The 25,000-nt window shown below is 37.3% G+C and overlaps 1 protein-coding gene across 2 annotated transcripts in view; it reads right to left on the bottom strand.

Annotated features, from left to right (window-relative positions):
• LOC106871116 (sonic hedgehog protein-like) overlaps window positions 1–25,000 on the bottom strand; it is a 172,519-nt gene that overhangs the window by 3,337 nt on the left and 144,182 nt on the right. Inside the window, exon 4 of one of the 2 annotated variants that reach the window (XM_089363998.1) lies at window positions 1–3,316. This exon is cut by the window's left edge and continues 3,337 nt beyond it. In XM_089363998.1, the coding sequence (XP_089220124.1) occupies window positions 2,625–3,316 (692 nt within the window). In that variant the 3' untranslated portion in view covers window positions 1–2,624. 2 annotated transcript variants of the gene reach the window in all.

Here is a 25,000-nt window from a genome sequence, read left to right as displayed (position 1 = left end):
ACCTTCTTTTTCATTTGTGCCCTTCTTCGTTGCTTTCATCCAGTATTATTTCGTGTTCCCTTTATTTGTTTCTTTGTTTCTTTTTTTCTTCTCATTTACCCCCTCCTGGCTCATTTATTTTGGATTTAAATTCTCTTTGATGTCTGAACCCCACCTCTCTGTCTGTCTGTCTGTCTGTCTGTCTGTCTGTCTCTGTCTGTCTGCCTGTCTGCCTGTCTGTCTGTCTGTCTGTCTGTCTGTCTGTCTGTCTGTCTGTCTGTCTCTCTCTCTCTCTCTCTCTCTCTCTCTACACACATGTATATATATATGTAGAAGGTTACACGAGGCCGAAGGGGAGACGAAGAACGAGATATTTGACCGATATCCATAGTTTCAGTTGGTCATGCTTCGGAATCTAGCAGGGAAGTGTAGTGACAGTTGCTTCTGAAAGGACCCTATGGAGGCAGTGCCTGAGGACTCTGCCTCCACGACCATCTCAGGAATAGCGCGGAGAAGACACACACACACGCACACACACACATATATATATATACACACATACACTTCAGTCTTTGAATAGATCTCAACATAGTCACAAAATATACAGATCTTGGTTAGGAACCCTGCCCAGGAGTTTACAGCTGATACATCAACTGAAACGCCAGGCTCATTGAATCAGCATGTAAGTGGACAAGTATACAGCAAACATGTGTAGCTTTGATGTAATTCTTAAGCGGAATCAACATGGCAAGTATGACAAGGCCAGATATTTGAAATGCAAGTACAATCCACCCGATGAGCATCTAACTCTTTATACAAATTCATTCACAAGATATGAATCGACCCGAGGCTATTGAAAATGAAACTTTTCCAAACTGTCACGCAGTAGAATCGAACTTGAGCCTCCTGATTACAAAACTAACTTCTTAACTTTCAACCGCATTGCTTTTACTACATACACTTCATGTTGAGTGTCTGCTTCTATTATTGTCTATGTATACATTGCAGATTTTTTGACTTTCAATCTCCTTGTCTATACTATTTGTATAACCACACTGTGTCTCTGCATAGCCATTGTTTCTCTGTGCAACTCTTTCTAAGTCTATACACACCTTACTATGTTTATACTTTCTCTATTTTGCAGGCAGTCTTGTTACATACACTCACACACATACATGCATATATATATTTACACACACACACAGACGCACACATCTTTTTAATGAATTTTTTAATTACTGTTGTGAAGCTACACCAGTGATTAAGTGCTTACAGGTTTTTGCCAATGTTTTGAGTCACTGATGTAACCTATCAGATGTAGTAAACTAAGCACTCTACTTTATGTATTGAATTCCATTTCTCCCGCTCATGTAAACAACTACACACACACACACACACACACACACACACACACACACATACACGCATAAACTTGGATATATTTGTATGTGTATATTTTTATGTATGGATGAATAAAAGGCGAATAAGATCAAAGTTTTTTTCATAACAATAAGCAAAATGGTTTTTCTTTTTTTTTTTTTTCATTTTCTCGTTATATATTTCAATATTCTTTGATTGAAGGATATTTTTAGCTTAAAATGACTCTTCTATTTCAACACAAATCTTTCTTGCTTCACAGACATTAATTTGGTGAATTAGAAACACGTCTAAGTTTGAATGTTTAGGCTGTCTTTTTTTTTTTGTTAGCATTGGCGAAGCTTTTGTTCTTGTTGTTGCTGTTACTTGTAGGACGGCTTTGTTCTTGTGTTTATCAGCTATTGTAGTCCAAATATCGATGCAATTCCCACAGAATTTTCTCTTGAAAAATGTCTTTGCTTTAGCAAAATTAAAGCTACACCAATGCAGAAAGTAAATGAAAGAAGTGTGTTTATGTGTTAGATATATGCATGTATGGACGTATGTATGTAAATATGCATATATTGACATATGTATGCATACAAGTATGCATTTATGTAAATACGTAACTATTTATAAATGTACTTAAGTATGTACATGTATCGTATCCCTCTGTATGTACGTTTATTTTGTGAGTTTTAGGCATGAATTAAAACAAAAAGTGAATAGTCAAAGATCCAAAGGAAACAAAAATTTCTGCTAGGATGTAAAATTAAGGAATCAGTCAGATATATAAAACAAAGGAATTAAAATAAACATTAAGATATTTTGAACAGTCTTTCATCATTTATATCATTTAGTCCTTTCCTTTCTGTCGTTTTCCGGTGTCTTACTATCTGATCTTTAGCCCTCTCTTGCAGCGTTGAAATTTTTGGCATATTTCATTGTTATTTTTACATTTCATCTCATTCATTACATTTCAATGTAAATAATAATAATAATAATAATAATAATAATAATAATAATAATAATAATAATAATAATAATAATAATAATAATAATAATAACAACAACAATAACAATAATAATAATAATAATAATAATAATAATAATAATAATAATAATAATAATAATAATAATAATAATAGTAATAATAATAATAATAATGACAATAATAATAATAATAATAATAATAATAATAATAATAATAATAATAATAAAAACAATAATAAAAATAATAAAGTTTTCTCTCTCGCTTCGATACTTTTTTAAAATATATCTTATAATTATTAATCATTCATGTATAATAATGTTCTATCCAGGAATAGAGGAGCGATCTTGTATAAAAGTTTTGCATACCAATGAATGCCATCGATGGCATATGAGGCCAATGGACTTTCAGCCCAGGATACAAAAGGGATGTGACTCGTTACCTGGTGGAGTCCTCGTAAGAAGAAAAACGACGCATGCGCAATGTAATCGCTGTTTATGAACGCATAGCAAGAGACGACAACGCCATCGACGATGATGTTACCAGATTTTGTAAGCGGTGCCACAACACCTTTCTCTGAGACAGCTGCTATTTTCTTTACCCGGGAAGCAAACAATCCCGCCGTTCTGTCCGTTGTCATAACATAATCTCCAATCTGGACCTGGTCAGCATATGTAGCTTCGAACTCAGAATCATTGTCATTCAGGTCAAACCGTGTTCGATTTGTGTAAGAGGAATAAATTAAGTGCTTTCCGGTCAGTCGAATTGTATGGCCGTTCTCTGTTTCAATTCGGTGAAAGTAGCCACTAGAATCTTTATTGGTGTCCAAAAATGCTATCACTTCACTGTAAGTTAACTCGCCTTGAAGGTCGACCGATAAAACACTGTCACCAACTTTTAACTGGTCCAGGGTTATGGTGCCTTTGTTTCGAACAACGACTTTGCCTGTTCTTGGGAAGCATCCTCCGTAGTGGGTAGTATCAAGCGAATCTGAAAATATATAGACAAATTAATTTTTATTCAGTTGAAGTAAAACAGCTTGTTTCTAATGGGCACAAATAAAAGTCAATGTTATGAATAAGCCAGAAAGGAAACTAATTTGACATAAAAATCTTATCCGGAATATGCTCATAAAAAGATACCATATGTTAGTGACGGAAAATACAAAAACGGGTGAGCTATTAGAATGTCCGACTCTTCAATAGCTTTACAAGTATTAACATCTTCACTACAGCGACCAACACTTACACAGTTACTACCATCACTCACAAATAAATATCTGTAGTGTGTGAGTCTAACAAGATGGCACAATAAACATTACAAACGAAGACACGATGGAGTAGAGAAAAAAAATAAACAGAATTTTGTAGGAAATTTGAATTCAAAGTAGATGTTAAACAGTATCATAACTTCTCAGAATCTGGTATCGAAAATGATTATTGTAAGACTATGCTGGATATATGACCATAATAAAGGACAAAAGAAACTAAGGTAATCGATGTTTCTGTATGATAGAAGAGCTGGTGCAAAAGAAATTAAAAGTATCTGGACGTGGTGTGAGAACTGAGAAAATCTGAGTTACGCAACCGATATTAGGAGTGGCTATTTATTCAATGCTATAAGAGAAGTAGAAGTAACATTGAAAGCTGCTGTTTATGAGATTAATACATTGGAATTGAGACACTGCTAGCAAAACTTATTCAACCGCTAAAATCCGAAAATACTGTTGGAGCACAAACGTATGTAGTGTTTGAGCACATTGCGGACTAATGGAGTTGTGTTGATATGTATGATAGGCCCGACTATCGGCCAAGTCTATCGTGAAGATCGCCCCACCACTCTTTTTTAATAGAACTAGCCACACAGCTTTCCTCTGTTCTGAGGCTATGGTGAAAGAAGCAGAAAGGATTGAAGACAAATAATTACTCATCGACTTTTTAAAGTTTCATTTGAAAAAAGAAAATGAAGGTGAAGAGGGAACTGCTCTCCTCTAGTTGATGATGTACAGAAAATAGAGTGAATTGAATCACCCTAAACATGTGCCAATAGATCGAAGAACAACAGTTGGGAGAAGACATGTACCCTTGGTGGTCGGAATGATCTTGGATCATTGCGATACCTTCAGTGACTTTATTTGGAGACTTTATTAAAAGAACGATATCATCCATCTGTTCAAACGCGTTGCGGCATTTGTTCCGACGGCTTTACATTCTGACTTGAAATCCTCCCGAAATCAACATTGCTTTTCCTCCTTTCGAGTCTCTAAAATTAAGTACCTGTCAAGTATTAGTGTCGATGTAATCCACTAACCCACCTTCTTCAAAAATTTCTGGCCTTGTACTTATTTTGTAAACAACAACAACAACAACAACAACAACAACAACAACAACAACAATCATTTCTACTAAAGGCACAAGATATGAAATTTTGGTGGAGGGGAAAATCGATTACATCGACTGCAATATCGATCCGCTAAGCATTTCCCCCGGCTTGCTAACGATTTTGCCATCTCCCCAAAATAATAATAATAATAATAATAATAATAATAATAATAATAATAATAATAATAATCCCTTCTACTAAAGGCACAAGGCCCGCAGTAACAACAACAACAACAACAATAATGATAATGTCCAGCGAAGCAACACAAGAGAGTGATAATGTAAACAAAAGGTGTAGCAGAAATTGTGAAAGAAGACTCCTTATAAAATGGTCTGGCGATGTCGTTGACATAGCGACAAAATAAAAAAAAAACAGTCTGAAAGCAACAAGGACAAGTGGTAAAGCTCAGCCGCAGGCCCAACGACTTTTCCTAATCAAGTTTTGCTCCTTTTATAGCTTTGTACTTCCTTGACACAGCTCTTCCACATGCGTGTTCACGCAGGATGCTCCTCAAATCTCTAGTATCCGTAGTGATGGCCCAGGAATCAGTACATGCAGAAGAGAGGAGAAGAAACTACCTTGACAGGTCGAGCGCGTGGGACTGGTGTTGCTGTAGCTTATGAAAGACAGAGTCTTGCCGATATCTGTCGTTTAGCTACATGAGATCATTAAGCAAATGATCTTGCTTATAAATATTGATAATGACGATGATAATGCCAGTGACAATATTAACAACATCAATAATCATAATGAATTCTATTGGTTACAATGGTCCAAGACATTGAACATAGTAGAAGGACGAAATCACTATTTCGTCCTATCACACTGAGCACTGAAAAGATATAGCAAAATATATTTCAGTGTACACACACACACACACACACACACACACACACACACACACACACACACACACACATAATACAAAAATGGGACAAGAACGCAAAACATCCAGATAGTTCGGTGATACAAAAAAAGACAACAAAACATCCAGACAGATGATACAAGGAAAACAAGGACGTGTCATTTGGAGTTTTCCATCCTCAGTCGAGTTCCAGATCATCTTTGCAATTTCAGCTGGTTATACTCGAGACTGCTCCAATCTGGCCAGCTCCAAGGAAAAAATAAGGTAAGAGCATTAGATTCCTTGGAAGAAAGCAGCGAATGTATACGAAAACAAGGACGGAAAAAACAGATAATTGTTACACAAATACAAATGCAATTAACAGGACATAACAACAGGTGTCTTTCGACTAAGGACGAATTAAATTAAGCTGGCGTGTGTGGAAGTAAAGCCTTACGGCAGGGACATAAGGTTTAACAGGCACAGGGAGGAATATAGATGTTGCACGGATGGTAATCGAACCAAGAAAAAAAGGTCAGGCCTGGCCGAACACCGGTCACGTGGGAAGAGAAGAGAGAGAGAGAGGTAGAGACAGAGGGAAAAAAGAATTAAGGAGGGGCGAGAAAAATGAAAGAGACACAGTAAAGTGAACGAGGAAGGAAAGTGAGCATGAAGAGAAGGTCAGGAAATGTGAGAGAGGGGGAACGAAAGAACGAAGAGTGGAATGAACGAAGTGTGAAAGGGCTGATAGAAAGAATGAAAGAATGAAAGAATAGAAAGAATAATAGAGTCGTACAAAATTTAGATATAAACTTACATATAAGGGACCAAACTGTACGTATACATACATACATACATACATACATATATATATATATATATATATATATATGTATATATATATATATATATATATATACATACATACATACATACATATACACACACACGCGCGCACACACACGCACACACGCACACACACACGCACGCACACGCACACACACACACACACACACACACACAAACACACACACACACACACACACACACATATATATACAGACATGGCTGTGTGGTAAGAAGCTTGTTTCTCAACCACATGGTCCTGAGTTCATCCCACAGCCGACTAAAGCCTTGTGAGTGTATTTGGTAGAGGGAAACTGAAAGAAGCCCGTTGTATATATATATATATATATGTATGCATTTATGTGTGTGTGTTTATCTGTTTGCCCCCGCCATCATGGCTTGACAATCGATGTTGGTGTGTTTACATCCCCGTAAACTAGCGGTTCGGCAAAAGATATCGATAGAATAAGCACGAGGCTTACAAAGAATAATTCCAGAAGTCGATTTCTTCGACTAAAAGGCGATGCCCCAGTATGGCCACACTCAAATGACTGAAACAAATAAAAGAATAAAAGAATACACACACACACACACATATATATATATATATACTTTATTAATACCATTGATATTCGAGTACTATTTTTTCCACCTTCTTTCACATTTATGTGCTTACTCTGGTATATATATATATATATATATATATATATATATATAACTACTTCCTACTCCAACTTTCAGCGATAATGTCTAATTTCTAAATGAAAATGACTACTGTAACTGCAACCTCTTCGCCATCTCTATCCAATTGGTCCAAGCACTTTCATCAGGCCCTCAATTCAGCGACAGAAATTGTTGGATAACAAGGATTTACCTCCAAGTGCCGAGTTACAAGCTCACCGATTTGTTCCGGTTGATCTACTCTGTCAGTCTAGTGTCTACTGCCTATATAACCGATGTGGCCTGTACCATGAAGTGACGTCGTCACGGCTCTCTCGCGACTCAGTTTGAGCGCAATAACCTTCGAAATCACCATCTTCAGCAGCAAACACTCAAAAGCTAAAACATACACGTGATGGGGTAAAAGGCGACCTAAATGAACCGAGCGCTCGATACTAAGCAGTTCTAAGAGGTGGTCATTTGATCTGAACATTGAAGGGATTCCGTTCTTCATTGTTGTGATCTAGCCTTCCTTTCGTTGTTGTTCATAGGAAAGTCACTGGCTCTTGACAGAGCGCAAGTAATCACTCGTCTTCAGACTGTCACCTTCGCTGCACGTCCAAAACTGCCAGTCTATTGATAGGGTTTAGGAAAACTGTACACACCTTTATGTATAGGCCTTTCCGAAACAGTACCGCTACAAAACCTGATCCAGGTCTACTGAGGAAGGCAGAAACTTCGTAGGACAAGTGATTCAGTTTCAGAAATCTTGGTTTCGTTAATGACTGCTGCATTCAGCTGTAGTAACCCGACTTTGTTAAAGTGCCCCACTAACAAGCCGACGCCAGATTACGCAGATTTATGCAGTCTAATTTCAGTACAAGTTTCGTAGGTTTCGTACGGACTCTCAGAATGTTTTGTCCAGAAAAGTTTTGAAGTTTCCTACATAGTGTGAGAAACGCTTTCTGAAAATGTGATACATTTCTAGTATAGTTCTAACCAGAACCTAATCGTATAGAATTTTGGAAATGGCGAACACACCAAAACCCTCACTCGTAGTGAAAATTTGTTCATAAACGCCATCACTGTGCAGCCGAGGTTTCTCTCTGCTATTTTTGTGGATCTTCCGGTGTGTCTCTTGCTGTTACTGTGACTGTTGTGGTTTCTGTTCTTAGTGTTGCGATTGTTGGTTTGTCTCTTATTGTTGTTGATGTTATTGTGATTGTTACTGTTTTGATGTCTGCTCTCCTGTCTGGTGTTGCTGTTGCTATGGTTGATGTTCTGATTGTTGGCTTGTTGCTTGGCTTAAGTGTTTGATACTGCCTTTTACAGAGATGTTTTTCTTGGTACCCCAAAACTTTTGGTTGTCAATCTCGACGCCATCTTATATTTTGAAATATTTTTCAAATGAAAGGAAATTTTGCTTACTTAAAAAACAACCAAAAAACCCCCCCCTCAAGAACAACAATCATGTGATCTCTGCTATATGTAATTGCTCCAGATAGCTAGCGTCCATTCAATGGGAATTGCCTTCGAATATGTTTATTGTATGAACATTGCATGGGCATATTGTACAAAGGTGTAGCACTATATTGAAATCTTATCCCGAAATGATTGAAAACCAATTAAAGATACGCTTTCACTAAAATAGCAGCAATAAAAGGATGGGAAGCAAAATGGGTAAGTGGGGAAAAGAGTAATTTTTGATTTCCCGTTATTTTCATTATCATTGCAAGTATTGCATCATTATTTTGTACTGTTGCATCATCTTTGAGAATGAAAATTGATGTACATAGTTGTAGCTGTTGTTGTTGAAGTTGTGAGTTTGAAACATAGTCAGGAGACAAGAAATTTTCTCTCAACTTTCAACCGATTGTAATTGAGATTGATAATGGAATATCTGGATAGTGTTTGATGTTTAACAATCAATATTTTTTCTGTTGGATTCCAAGTCAACTTTTTCTCGCACTAATGTCTAATTTGATAATTTTCAATTTTCAAAAAATGGTGTCTAAATTGAGGTAAAATGAGAAATGACTAATTTTAATAATTTTTTTTCTCTGTTACTGCAAGCCACTCCAGCAGATCGCGAAGAATCTTTAGAAAATATTTTATGTTGAGTTTACAGATTTAGTCGAGCTTCGTTAATTTCATATCATGCACCACTTTTCCATAATCCCCTTTTATTTGACCTAGATATTAAAATTTTTGTTGCAATTCTGATCTTTCTGTGGTCTAAGGATGAATATTGATATGCATGAGTCTTTAATCAAATATAATTCCGGAGAGTTGAAAAGTCAGATTTACTTTACTTTGTCTTACTCATTTTATCCCAGTTAAATTTGTCTGTTGTATACTCAAGCAGAACGAAGATGATTTTCTGGAAGAGTGTTCTGAATATGTTATATGCATTTAGAGAAGGTCGTTCACTTAGCTGATATAGTTTTCGTAAGGTAGTGAACATTTGTAAAAAATAGTTTTTTCTCAGCGTCAAAAACGCAGTAAATATTACCCATTGTGCCTCTCCATTACTATATAATTCTTCAACCACACAGAGAAACAATTTTTGATATGTTTGAAAGAATCTAATCTGATCGCGTTCAGAAGAGAATGGAGTATTTTAGAATATGTACCATCCGTCAGCTGGATTGTTCAAACATATTTTATGCTGTTTCAATCAGAAATTTTAAATTTTAGTTCTAGATTCACTTGCATTAAATAACAGAATTACTAAGTTCCAGCAAATACGTTATGAAAAATTCCTTGATTCCCTTGAGCAATCAAGGTTAAAAAAAATATTAAAAAAAATATTTTCCTTCCCTCTACGCTTGCTAAAAGCCCTTTTAATCTAATTTCATTTGCCTTTCTCTTACTTTCTTTTCACTCGCATTTTCCTTCACATTCGTATATCTAAACAACATCATTTATAAAAGCTTATTTATGCAAGTTTTTATCCTATCTTTCAGTGTTTTCATTACGCGTACCCACACTAATCCTTTTTCCTGTATTATCTTCCCCTTTCGTCTTTTTTCTTCCGCTCCTCAACTGACATATCTCATACCCTTTCTCCTACATCTGTACTCTTTTTATATTTTAAATTTTACTCTGTATAGAATAGTTCTGTGCCCAACTAATAAGATCCTTTCATGTCAATATTATTCAATAAAAGCTTGCTAAAGTACTCCTTAGTTCTACTGCTTCCAATTAAATTTTCTCTTTTCTCCTTACCATCTTGTTCACACGGAAAAGTAAGGCTCGGAGTAACGGACGTTTTCGGCTTACAACATATGTTTGCATAGCTCAGTTGTTAGGGCATCGAGCTTACAGTCATAGGGCTGTCAGTTCGATTCTTGGACCTAGCTGTGTGTTGTGTTCTTTATTTCACGTTGGTCCAGTTGCAGAAATGAGTTGCGACGTCACTGGTACCAAGCTGTGTCAGTATTTGCCTTTTCCTTGAACAACATCGGTGGCGTGGAGAGGGGAGACCTGTATGCATGGGTGACTGCTGGTCTTCTACAAACAACCTTGCCCAGATTTGTGCCTCGGAGGGGAACTTTCTAGGTGCAATCTCATGGTCATTCGTCACCGAATGGGTTTTTACCCTTTATATATATATATATATATATATATATATATATATATATATATATATATATATATATATATATATATATATATATATATATATCTGTCTGTCCCTCTCTCTCCCTTACTCTTCCTCCTTTGCTCTCTCGTTGCTCGCACGTGACCAGCCGCCATCTTTCTTTTCCTAACTTGAGTTTCTCTCTTTCCTTCCGATCAGTGGCAGAGATCAGACGCATTCTTGTCTGTCTCCAGTCAAAGCTTGTTCTTCCAATGTTCACCACCTCACCTCGTTAAGGCCGAGCAGCCCTTTCTCTCTGTTTTCACTGTCCTCAAAATCCAAAATTTTATTCAATTTGCTTTGTGGGACCAACTGTTTAGCCGAAGACGTATCTTGTCGTGAATTGCTCGAAATCCGGAGTACAAAACCAGCCGACAACTGATGAAGGGTCGTTCTTTTCGTTGCTTGTCTTGTTTTCCATTTGTTACTTTCGTTGTTCGTAAAAAAAGTTATTTTTCCCTATTTTCGTATTTCAAGTTTACGTTCTATTACGTCCTGTACCGATATATGCATATATATATATACACATATAAATATGTACATATATGCATGTATATGTGCATATATATACACACATATATATATATATATATATATACTCTTTTACTCTTTTACTCTTTTACTTGTTTCAGTCTTTTGACTGCGGCCATGCTGGATCACCGCCTTTAGTCGAGCTACTCGACCCCAGGACTTATTCTTTGGAAGCCTAGTACTTATTCTATCGGTTTCTTTTGCCGAACCGCTAAGTTACGGGGACGTAAACACACCAGCATCGGTTGTCAAGCGATGTTGGGGGGGACAAACACAGACACACAAACACATACACACATACATATATATATATATATACATATATACGACGGGCTTCTTTCAGTTTCCATCTACCAAATCCACTCACAAGGCTTTGGTCGGCCCGAGGCTATAGTAGAAGACACTTGCCCAAGATGCCACGCAGTGGGACTGAACCCGGAACCATGTGGTTGGTAAGCAAGCTACTTACCACACAGCCACTCCTACGCCTATATATATATATATATATATATATATATATATATATATATATACACACATACGTACAGACGAGGCTGCTCTGGAAAGTTCATAGATTGGTAATAAAGGAGTGGTGCTAAAGCTGCGAAATCTTGCATGCATTAATTCAACTCATCTTATTAATAACTGCATTGTTTCTTTCCAGATAAACTGACAACTGCTCAAAGAAGACTTCAAAAGTAACTAGTCGCCAAATGTCATTCGTAATTTGAACGTATCAGGTATGACCCAATTGTCAGCAGTGCAGAGAGAACAAGCTATCGGCTTATTGCAAGCAGGGCAGTGTTCTCTGGTTGTTGCGAAAGCTTACAATGTCCATGTCAGCACCATCTATCGTCTACAACAGCGATACAACAACACCAACAGCACTGCAGACCGTGTCCGTAGAGGGCGCCCCCGGCTGACCACGCCCAGGCAGGACCGCTTCATCCACCTGCAACACCTCCGTGATCGCTTCAGACCGGCCAGCGTGACAGCTCGCGAGACCATTGACAATGGACAGCGACCCATCAGCGTTTCCACCTCGGATGGCAGAATGAGGGTATGGCGTAGGAGGGGTGAACGATACAGAGACGCATGTCATGAAGCGAGACGTGTGGGGTGGCCAAAGCATCATAGTTTGGGGTGTTATAGGCCTGAATCAGAGAATTGGGCCCCATGTGTTCCAAAATGTTGGTGCAGGCAGAGGGAATGGCATCAGCGCAGCACTACGTTGACCAGGTCCTAAGACTTCACATCGTGCCCTTTTTCGCGCATCACCATAGCCACGTGTTCCAGCAGGACAATGGTCCCTCCCACACGGCCAGGGTCACCATGTACTTCCTGCGTTAGCACAACAACAGAACCATGCACAAATCAGCTCAGATTTGAACCCAATTGAACATCTGTGGGATGAAATTCAGAGATGGCTGAACCAGATGGTTCCAAGGCCGACAACTCGTGTAGAACTGGAGGCAGCTTCCTTCAGGGCGTAGGAACAGGTGCCAATGGCTTTTGTGAACCACCTGATGCATTCCATGTACCGACGGTGTACGGCCGTTTGAACATCCAGTGAGGGCATACATGGTATCGAACATGTCACGCCCTACAATCTCGATCCGCCTACTACGAGAACACATAACAACGACCCATAGACTGTGGTCAAAGTGCATCCAAGAAACTGACTTTATCAGATTTATCAAAATTTATCTCCGACATAATGAAATTAAAACATATTTCACAATCACACACGTCTCGCGTTTCTTTTGCGGTTCAGTGTATTTGTATATGTATGTTTGTGTATGTGAACGTCTCTATGTCCATGTCCTTAGCGACGAAAGCTCTATCCACTCAGAAATACTATAAATGCAAATACTAAATACTAAATACTATATACGTGAGATCACGTAAGGCTAGAGATGGGAGTGATGGCCTCGCAAATGCTATATGGACACAGACTGTGTGTCGATGGTCAGCTGGAAAAGATGTTTTCCTGGGGCTCACAACAGTAACATCGTCCTTTATAAAACTGACACATACTGTTGGCGTATGAACTTTACGAATATATATATATATATATATATATATATAAAATAAAAGTTTTGAATGGTACAACAATGCACTATAATATAAAAAATGGACTAAATACCTGTTGTAGTTTAGCTATCCAAAGTCCGATGATATTTCGGAATACAATTCATTCCTCAGATATTCTTAGATGGAGTTAACTCCATCTAAGAATATCTGAAAAAGGAATTTTATTCTGAAATATCATCGGACTATGGATAACTAAATTACAACAGGTATTTAGTCCATTTTTTATATTATAGTGCATTGTTGTACCATTCAAACTTTTATTCTTTACAAACAATACACAATGCTTCAAGTGAACTACAATACTCTCCTATATATATATATATATATATATATATATATATATATATATATATATATATATATATATATATATGCGTGTGTATGTGTGTGTGTGTGTGTACATTTATATATATATATATGCATGTATATATATATGTATATATGTATGTATATATATATATCCATGTATATATATGTATATATATATATGTATATATATATATATATATATATATATATATATATATATATATATATATACATGCATACACACACATATATGCGTGTGTGTATGCATTTATGTATATTTGTATATGTATGTCTGCATGTAAATGTTTCTTTGTCCATGTCTGTGTTCATGTTTACACCGGTTAAAAAGATATTGTGTTTATGTTGAATTTCTGGCCTACAAGTTAGCAGTTCGATAAGTAGAGAATGATAAAGTAAATGCCAGAAAGAAATATGTACAGTGGTCTATATAATGAAGGTGATACCCGAGTATGGTCGCAGTCAACGAAAGAAGAAACGAATAATGCAATTCAAAACAACTCAAATTCTACTCAAGAAACAGATGAAACAACAATAATAGAAACAACAAAGAAATACCACAGCAACGTTGAAAAACATTGAAGATGCAAACACGAAATAATAAATACGATATAATGGTTATACACAGTTGAAGAAGACAGAAGTGTACCTGCTGGTTAAAAAGTAACTTGCCTCAGACCACTGATAGTGATAACGATTTCAAATTTTTAGCAGGCCAGTAATTTCAAGGGGGAATGTAAGTCCATTATATCGACCCCAGTGTTCAACTGGTACTTAATTTATCGATCCCGAAAGTATGAAATGCAAAGTCGACTTCGGCGGAATTTGAACTCAGAACGTAAAGATGGACGAAATGCCGCTAAGCATTTTGCCCAGCGTGCGAACGATTCTGCCAGCTTATGGCCAGTTTACTACCTTCAACTGTTGATAATGATAATAAAAAGAGTTGCTTCCTTTTATTTCAGCAGTTTATCATTTATCATAATGCTTCACTTAGCAATGATTTCTAATAGCGATTTATGTTTACCGCTGAGTCTGAGGAGAAAGAGCAGCGTTTATGCCTCTTTTCATGAGCCCCGAGATTGTGGGAAATGAACGGAGAGAGCTGACCATACATAGATGGCCTGGTGGTCTGAAAGTTTATGTAAAAACAGAATCCTCAAAAGACATTCAAGTGTTAGGCGATGGTTTTTAACCGGGAGACCTTACAAATCAACAGAAATATATGATTACTATGTATTTTTTGACTATAAATGGATGAAAACAAAGTGAACACCAGTGGGTTTGAATTCAGAATTATAGAAGCAGAACAAACAGAAATATGTTTTAGTTTTCTAACATTTTTGCCATAGTATTAAAACAGGAATGATATACAAATTAATGTAGTCTTAGATAAACAGTATGTGTGACTAAAAGATGGAATGATGACATGTGGAATGTCTTTGAAAATAGGTCTGGTTTGTCTGGGCAGCTGAGACTAAAGAATAACATGTTGATTTCACAATAGAGTTAAAATATTTGTATTCATTACGCATTTATGTGTATATTCAAGAATGCGTGTATGTGTGTATATGTTTGTCTTTTCGTTTACTTTATTCATTTAAAACATTTTATCATGTTTTATCATCTTTACCCTTGCACAAATTGATTCAAGCTGTGGAATGCAAGTTGGTCTTTTCAGTCCATTATAAGAGAATCCCATATTTTCTAGATAATTGTGTAAACATTGTGTTACATAAGATGGTACATCAATGAATGAGTGTGAATGAGTACCTGTAATCAGAGTTAGTGTAGTTCTATGCAATGAAGCTTAAGGGTATGTGTACATGTGATCAGGGGACATAACTTACGGCTATGAATATAAATAAGAAACTATAATTAAAGTAAATAGTTGTAAGATGAAATTGTGCATATCTACGTATATTTCGACTGATGTAAGAATAAATGTGTGTGCATAATTGCAGCTTTGTGTGAACAGTAGAGTGAGTAATTATTCAATAGATTTGTTGTGAAATGCTGTATTCAGTAAGGGTAAGTTTTCAAATCCTAGATTGGCATTCACTTTCAGAGGTGAACTGATGGCTTTACCCGTTGGAGCTAGCATTTTCTGCCATGCCATATGACATGCAACCATCTCAAACGAAAAACACGTTTAGGCATTGTAGTCCCAGGTAGACTGAGAGAAAGAGAGGTCGAGAAAGAGGAGATGGAGAGAGAGAGAGAGAGCGAGAGAGAAGAAGGGAGGAAGAGAGATAAGGAGAAGGTGACTATAAGCTAATGGTTATAGAAACAAATAAATGCACACAGAATGAAAGAAGTTCTGAAGTAGCTATAGAGAAAGAAATGCAATCTGCGTGTGTTCATACTATCTATCTATCTATCTATCTATCTATCTATCTATCTATCTATCTATCTATCTATCTATCTACCTGTCTGTTTATTAAAAAAAAAGCGCAAAAAATAAAGATGCATTAAATCGTTGATAATGCCACCACATTCTTCAAATTTATTTCTAATATACTCTGCGCTTAATACACCGAATTTATTTGGTGTTCGACTCTTGGATTTACAAATGGGACTTATCACAGGAAGCGAATTACAACCTACATAGATTACTGTGGTCTCAACTGGACAGTTTTTTTTAGCCGGCTTCGATTTGTATACAGAGCTTAAAGAGCTATTCGTCTGGATGTATGGTATCCCTATTTTCCTTCATATCTATCTATCTATCTATCTATCTATCTATCTATCTATCTATCTATCTATCTGTCTGTATGTCTGTCTGTCTGTCTGTCTCAGAATTTGACCATATATATGTTGGAAGTTAGGTATCTAAGTACTTCTACTGTGAGGTATATCTTACTATAATGGGCGTTATGTCCGTCCGTCCGTCTGTCTGTCTGTCTGTCTGTCTGTCTGTCTGTCTGTCTGTCTGTCTGTCTGTCTGTCTGTCTGTCTGTCTGTTCCCTCTTCACGGTCAAACGACTGGACAAATGGTCACGATGTTTTTCGGGATTACGAAGGAGGTAATCAGGAAGGTTTTTAGCGAAAAAATGTGGAAAAAGTATGATTATTTAGTAGCAATTCGGTTCCGTATTGGAGTTTTGTATTAATAAATCACTTCTGATGTTTTTTTGTTAAAATTCCGGCGACGAGGATTAACTCTGGATTCTCCACTCCCCATACAGTCCGTGAACTTAGGGGGTTTAAATTTGCGATACTATCCCTTTGTTTCCCATCGTAGATGGGCAGATTTGCTACCTTACTATAATAGGCGTTATTGTCCATCTGTCCGTCTCTTTGTCTATTCCCACTCCACGGCCAGATGGCTGGACCAATGGTTACGATATTTTTCGGGATTACAAAGACGATCGTCAGGAAAGTTTTTAGAATTTAAAAATCAGAAAGTATGATTATTTCATGGATATCGATTTTTGAATTCATAAACCACCTTCACATTTTTATTAAAATTTCACCGACTACGAGTAACTCTGAATTTTCATCATAGAGTACGTAACCCCATCGTAGATACGAAGGGAGTCGCGAGGACAGTTAATAGCGAAAATAAAATGAAGAAAATGTGTGTCAGTATATAATGTGTGTGATTATTTAGTGGTTATTGAAGTGTGTCTCGAGCAGGTTTCGAAACGGCTAATCGAAGCGGCTGTTGTTTACATCTCAGTTTAGTCAATCAATATAACCCATGATACCAGAACATCCGGACATTATTCGCATAGAACAGTGAGAGGTAAGTCTTAGCTTGATCTTTTCGCAACCCTAAAGATTCCGCTCGCGCATTCACAGCAAACTAGGCACACGGCTACACTTTAGAGCGTGTAGGTGTATTTTTACCCACTCTGATGTTTACACACGGCCAGTTATACGTCGCTATGTGTAGCGCAACGGACTCCAGTAATTTGAAAATTTGTGTCGACCAAACAGAAAATATCGTCTACAAAGAAGTTTTATAATGATATTGATATTATCAAAAGGAATATGATACATAGTTTGAATAAGGAAATTTGTGAACTTTGAACGTATAAGAGTATAAACAAGCATAACATAGTGTAAACAACTAAAATTGTTGTTGTTGGCACTCCGTCGCTTACGACGTCGAGGGTTCCAGTTGATCCGATCAACGGAACAGCCTGCTCGTGAAATTAATGTGCAAGTGGCTGAGCACTCCACAGACACGTGTATCCTTAACGTAGTTCTCGGGGATATTCAGCGTGACACAGTGTGATAAGGCTGACCCTTTGAATTACTGGCACAACAGAAGCAGGAAGTAAGAGTGAGAGAAAGTTGTGGTGAAAGAATACAGCAGGGTTTGCCACCATCCCCTGCCGGAGCCTCGTGGAGTTTTAGGTGTTTTCGCTCAATAAACACTCACAACGCCCGGTCTGGGAATCGAAACCGCGATCCTATGACCGCGAGTCCGTTGCCCTAACCACTAGGCCATTGCGCCTCCACAAACAACTAAAATAAAAGTATATCTCAATAGCATATTTTTCTTAATACTTTTTATGTAGTGGTCGAAAGAAGCTCTGGCTTTCATTAGGAGTGGTCCACATAACCATTCATAGTACAGAGGATGGGAGCTTATTTCAGTTCGGGAGTGAATCGTCATCACATGTCACTTAGTCGCAAACACATGTCATTTGGCTGCAATGGAATGCTGCATCACCAACAATAATGTGATTTCTCTAAGACATCATCCAGTAATCTATCGAATCCATTTACACATCTTTCAATACATACTGATGGTATGACTTCCCTCCCTCATTTTATACCTCCATTGTAGATGGGTAGATTTGCTAGTAATCAGAAAACTGCTCCATGCACCTTTAACAATAACTTAAAATGTTCTACGTTGCGACATAATTAATAAGGAACTGATTTAAATGATTAAAAAAATCTCAAAACATATGTAAAAATCACACACACGCACACGTAAAAATCTCTCTCTCTCTCTCTCTCTCTCTCTCTCACACACACACACACACACAGTGTGCGTGAGTTTGTTTGTGCGTGTGTGTGTGTGTGTGTGTGTGTACTTGCAAGTACAGGATATACATATTCACAGATATAGGTACACCCCAACACACGTATATATGTATGCATATATGTTATACACACACACACACGCGCGCACACACACACACACACACACACACACACACACACACACACACACACACACACACATTGGGTTGAGGAATAAATCAAATTTTAAAATGCATGCAGAAATAAAACGCGTCGGCAAAATGTTTTATGTTATTTAAAAGAGAATTTTTTGCTCTACAAGATAGTGTGTTTTGATTCTTTAATTTTATTGATTTTTGTGTATTTTCAGATCATTAAAATGAATTGTCAAGTGGACAAAACTGAGCATTTTCGACACCATTTGCTTTTTGCATTAAATCAAGGTGTTAAGGCCGCCGAAGCTGCTCGTGAGATTTGGGCTTTGTATGGAGAAATAGCAATGCCTCAAAGAACTGCCCGCCGTTGGTTCTCGCGCTTCAAAAATGAGAATTTAGACCTCCAGGAAGGATCATACACCGGTCGACCAATTGAGTTCGATGAAGAACGATTGAATAACCTTCACAGAAATCCACACCGAACGACCAGAGAATTGGTGGATGGACAGTGATAAAAAATTAAAAAAACTGTGGTGAACCATCTTCACTCAACGGGCAAGGTTCAGAAACTCGGCGCTTGGGGACCACACACTTTGAATGAAAACAACAAAGATCAACGCTCCACAATCGCCGCCAGCTTGCTCGCTCGACATCGCTCAGCACATGGGCACAAACAGCGTTTTCTTTACCGCATTGTCACTGGCGATGAAAAATAGTACCCTTACGTCAATATGAAACAGTGAAAAGAATGACTGAGCCCTGACAAACAAGCGATTCCGCGAGCAAAACAAGGCCTTCATTCTCGAAAGACTATGTTGTGTTAATGGTGAGACTGGGAAGGTACAATTCATTACGAACTTTTTGAGCGCAACCAAACATTCAGTACGGAACTCTACGTTCAACAACGGCACCGACTCAACGAAGCAATTCAGCAAAAAAGACAGAATAGGCGAAATGACGTTGTTTTACAACACAACAACGCCCGTCCTCACATCGCCAATACGACCAAAGTTGCGATTCAAGAACTAGAATGGGAAGCGCTGCCTCACCCTCCATACTCTCCAGACTTGGCGCCGTCAGATTTCCATCTCTTTCGACCGCTTTCGAATGCTTTGCGCGGTGTATCGTTCAATAATGACGTGGAATTGAGGGTTTGGTTGGGCGAATTCTTTGAGTCAAGACCGGAAGATTTCTATCGCCGAGGCATCGAAAAACTTATTGAACGATGGGAGGAAGTCGTAGACAACAACGGAGAGTATATTATTGATTAATTTGTCGTAGTTTTTTTTGCTTAAAATATATTTGAAAAAAAAAAAACCACTCATGAATTATTCCTCAGCCCAATATATATATATATATATATATATATATATATATATATATTAGGCTGAGGAATAATTCATATACACGCACACGCACACACACACACACACACACACACACACACATATATAATAATGTAGGAGAGAGAAAGCAGCAAGTTAAAGAAGAGTAATGAAAAATTACCACGTGTTCCCGGAGTGAACCCCAATTCACTAAGCACGGTGTTCTTTCACAATAACCTATTGAATATCATTTAAAATTCAATATTGTTTCACCACCTCCTTGCCGATTACTACTTGCTAGCAACAAAAAATACTTCCATTTACACCCTACCCCACCACTACATATTAGTTGGATAGTAATTGCAAGAAATTAATTGGTACTAATTTTATTGTTGCTTGCCGAGGACAATGCAGTATTTATTATATGATATATGTTTCTGTATTTAGTGGGTATTGTGTAAGTTGAAACATTTAGCGGCTGTTTTCTTATTTTAATCTATTTAGATGGTGCTACCTTAGTTTCATGTATTTGGAGGGTGATGTCTTGGTTTCATATATTTAGGGGATGCTGTCTTATTTTAAGTGTATTTAGACGGTGTTGTTTAAGTTTAGGTGTATTGAGAGGGTGTGAAGTACATTTAAAAGATGCTCACACCGTTTAAGTGCATTTAGTGTTGAAAATGAAATTGAGCTGATTTCGGTAGTTTTATAAACGTTTCACAAACATTTTGTGATGGTTTTTATTCCTTAGATTGAGCGTATCATGTTTGTTTATTAGTCTAATATTTAAGGAAAAAACCCCACTTAAATATTTGCATGAAAATGTATTTGTATTAATAGACGGTTACACAGTCTGTGTCACAATTGGATATTTGTGTATGTAAATATGTTTCACCCTCTCTACCTATCTGGGGAGGCGCTTGGCTTAATGGTTAGCATACTGCACTTATGATCGTAAGATTGTACTTTCGATTCCTGGACCGGGCGATGCATTGTGTTCTTGAGCAAACTACTTAACTTCACACTAACTTCAATCAACTCAACTGGCAAAAACGAGTAATCCTGCAACGGGCCGGCGTCTCGTCCAGGTGGGGAGTACATACATCGCAGAATCTGGATACCGGTCTTATGAGCCTATGGCTCTGGAAGTTCCTTTGATCCATTTTTTAAATCTATCTATCTATCTATCTATCTACCCATCTATCTATATATCTCCAGCTGTCTGCAAGAATGGATAGTTTTAATTTATTTATATTTATGTTTTGGTTTATACATAGGTTAAGATCTACAAGACTATTTAAATTTCTCAGTAACCTCACTTGGTCCATCAAGAATTAAGAAGTGACAAACTGAGACTTATTTTATTGATATCAAAATGATGAAAGGTGAAGTCAAGATTGGAGAAATTTAGGAGACAGTTAGACTGGTAAACACTAATAGACAGACAAATAGACGGAGAGACATATTAACGTAAAGATAGTTTGGTGTGTCATCATTTTTACCAGCACGTCACACTTGAAGAAGAAAAATATCAAACTGGTAATTGTTGATTCTCTGATGTCAGGCAAAGAAGTGGTTATAAATATCGGTATATGGAAAAGTTACACCACTCCTAGAATGTTAAGAAATGGTATTATTACCAGATAGGCGCAGGGGTGGCTGTGTGGTGTGAAGCTTGCTCTCTAACCACATGGTTCCTGGTTCAGTCCTACTGTGTGGCACCTTGGGTAAGTGTTTTCTTCTATAGCCTCGGGCCGACCAAAGCCTTGCCAATGGATATGGTAAACTGAAAGAGCCCATAGTATGTATTTTATAATTTGGATTTGCCATCTATCGGCTTTTACTTGTTGGCCACTTATATTATTGTTTTTATTATTCATTTTATTAATGATAATAATTAATAATATCTATGTAAATATTTTCGAATATTTATTCATTTAGTAATATATATATATATATATATATATATATATATATATATATATATATATATATATATATATATATATATATATATATATATATGTATGTGTGTGTGTGTGTATAAATACATATATAAATGTATATATATATATGTGTGTGTGTGTATGTGTGTGTGTAAGTAGAGGTGCAATGGCCCAGTGGTTAGGGCAGCGGACTCGCGGTCATAGGATCACAGTTTCGATTCCCAGACCGAATGTTGTGAGTGTTTATTGAGCGATAACACTTAAATCTCCACGAGGCTCCGGCAGGGGATGGTGGCGAACCCTGCTGTACTCTTTCACCACAACTTCCTCTCACTCTTTCTTCCTGTTTCTGTTGTACCTGTATTTCAAAAGGTCAGCCTTGTTACACTATGTGTTACTGAATATCTCCGAGAACTACGTTAAGGGCACACGCGTCTGTGGAGTGCTCAGCAACTTGCACGTTAATTTCACGAGCAGGCTGTTCCGTTGATTGGATCAACTAGAACCCAAGTCGTCGTAACCGACGGAGTAGTGTAGTATATATATATATATATATATATATCCAAACTCCTAAATGCAAACCAGCATGGCTTTCGCTGTGCAGGGACTGTCTAATACAGCTCTTACACCACATTAAAGATATACTTAAAGCCTTGGGAACAAGTTCGAAAGCTGATGTCATATATCTTGACTTCAGTAAAGCGTTCGACAGGGTTGACCATAATATCTTACTCACAAAATTGACAAATGTTGGAATCCGTGGTAAACCTCTACACTGGATTAAGTATTTCCTGGAGAATAGAACACAAGAAGTTGTGGTCGATGGAGTCCACTCAAGCCCAGCAAAAGTCACCAGTGGTGTCCCTCAGGGGACTGTCTTGGACTCGCTCCTCTTTATAATTTATATAAACGACCTTTCCAGCGTCGTAAATCACTGCAAAGTGAAACACTCCAGCAAATCATCAATGAAGAATAAGACCGAACCCAACTCCAGACTGATCTATATGCTGTGAGTTAATGGGCAGATAAAAAACAAAATGAAACTAAACGAGGGAAAATTTGAGCTGATGCATTTTGGAAGAAAGTCCATACTAAAACAGCCATACTCTCCTTCAGGGGAACCGCTCACGGCATCCAACAATATCAGAGATCTGGGTGTAATTGTTGACAACAATCTCAATTGGAGTGCCCACATCAACAATAAGGTCAATATAGCTCGTAGGATGAGCTCTTGGATCTTAAGAAACTTCCGGTCCAGAGAACAAGGTGTCATCATTCCACTTTTCTCCTCCTTTGTACGGCCACACCTCAAATACTGCTGCCCCTTGTGGTCTCCCCAAACAAAACAAAACATCTCGAGGATTGAATCACCCCAGAGGACACTCACCAAACGAATTGAAGGCATGACTGTCCTTGATTACTGGGACCGCCTTAAAGCCTTGAAGCTCTACTCTCTCCAGCGCCGCCGCGAGCGGTACATCATTTGTACGACATGGAAAATATACCGCCAGCATTGCCCAAACGACCTGGACATTAGTTTCAAGGTTCATCCAAGGCTGGGACCACGAGCCATATTCAGGATCACAACATATAGGTACATTGCGGCATAATTTCTTTTCTTCAACAGGCCCTGCCCTGTTTAACATTGTCCCGAAACAGGTAAAGGAGGAAAAGGACCCTAATCAGCTTTAAACGGAGTCTAGACAGATTTCTTCAAGGAATACCAGACAAGCCACCCATACCTGGATACCTGGATACAACTCACTCAATAAGAACTCACTACTTGAATGGACCATAGACAAAACTTGACTGTAAAAAGGGTTTAGATAATCCTATCAGGTGGTGCTATTAAGTTAGAGATGGCTTGGACCAATCTTTGGTCGAAACATATCTAAGTTTTATATATATATATATATATATATATATATATATATATATATATATATATATATATATATATATATATATATATGTATATGTGTGTGTGTGTGTGTGTGTGTGTGTGTGTGTGTGTGTGTGTGTATGTATATATATATATATATATATATATATATATATATATATATATATATATATAAATGAATAAATTTATGGGAGCAACTGTCTTTGAAGACCTATATTGTCGTTGAATGCTCGAAATGAGGAGTAGATAGACAGCCGACATCTGATGAAGGGTCCTTTCTATGTGTTCATTTGTCCTGTTTTCCATTTTTTTCTCGTTATGTACTTAACTCGTTTGTTTACGTATTTCATGTTGTTCGAACCGTTGGTGACATCCTGTACCCATATATGCATGTATATATATATATATAGCAATATATATATATATATATATATATATATATATTGCTATATATTATTTGCTATTGTATATATATATATGTGTGTGTATGTATGTATATATATATGTGTATATAATAGCAGCTAAATTTTACTTAAATCATACATTCAGCTTGGAAACGACGTCTATACATCTAGTAACGTTGTATAACATAATATTTAAATGTACGATACCCGAGAAATAAGGACAGGATGGTAGTGGATAAAAACAGAGCCGACCTGGGGCTAAATAACAACAATAACACCAACAAACAGGAGCACCAAAACAGCAATAACGACATCAAAAGTATATATACAAACACACAGATATTTACACACACACATGCACATGTACGCACGCACGCACACACGCACACACACACACACACACACACATACACACACACACACAACATCAATAACTTCAATAAAAACATAACAGGAACAGCAATGACATGACGACGACGTCACCACAACCAACATACCAGCCCTACCACCACAACCAACATACCAGCCCTACCACTACCAACAACAACATCAATAACAGGAACAACAATAGCTACATAAACAATACGAATAATATCAGCAAATTTCGAAAGAACAAAAAACAAAACACAAA

Source organism: Octopus bimaculoides, chromosome 16 (genome assembly GCF_046866305.1).
Source record: "Octopus bimaculoides isolate indiv1 chromosome 16, ASM4686630v1, whole genome shotgun sequence".
NCBI classification, from domain to species: domain Eukaryota; kingdom Metazoa; phylum Mollusca; class Cephalopoda; order Octopoda; family Octopodidae; genus Octopus; species Octopus bimaculoides.
Note: the sequence above shows the minus strand (reverse complement) of the source record. Positions and strands in the feature narration are given on the sequence as shown.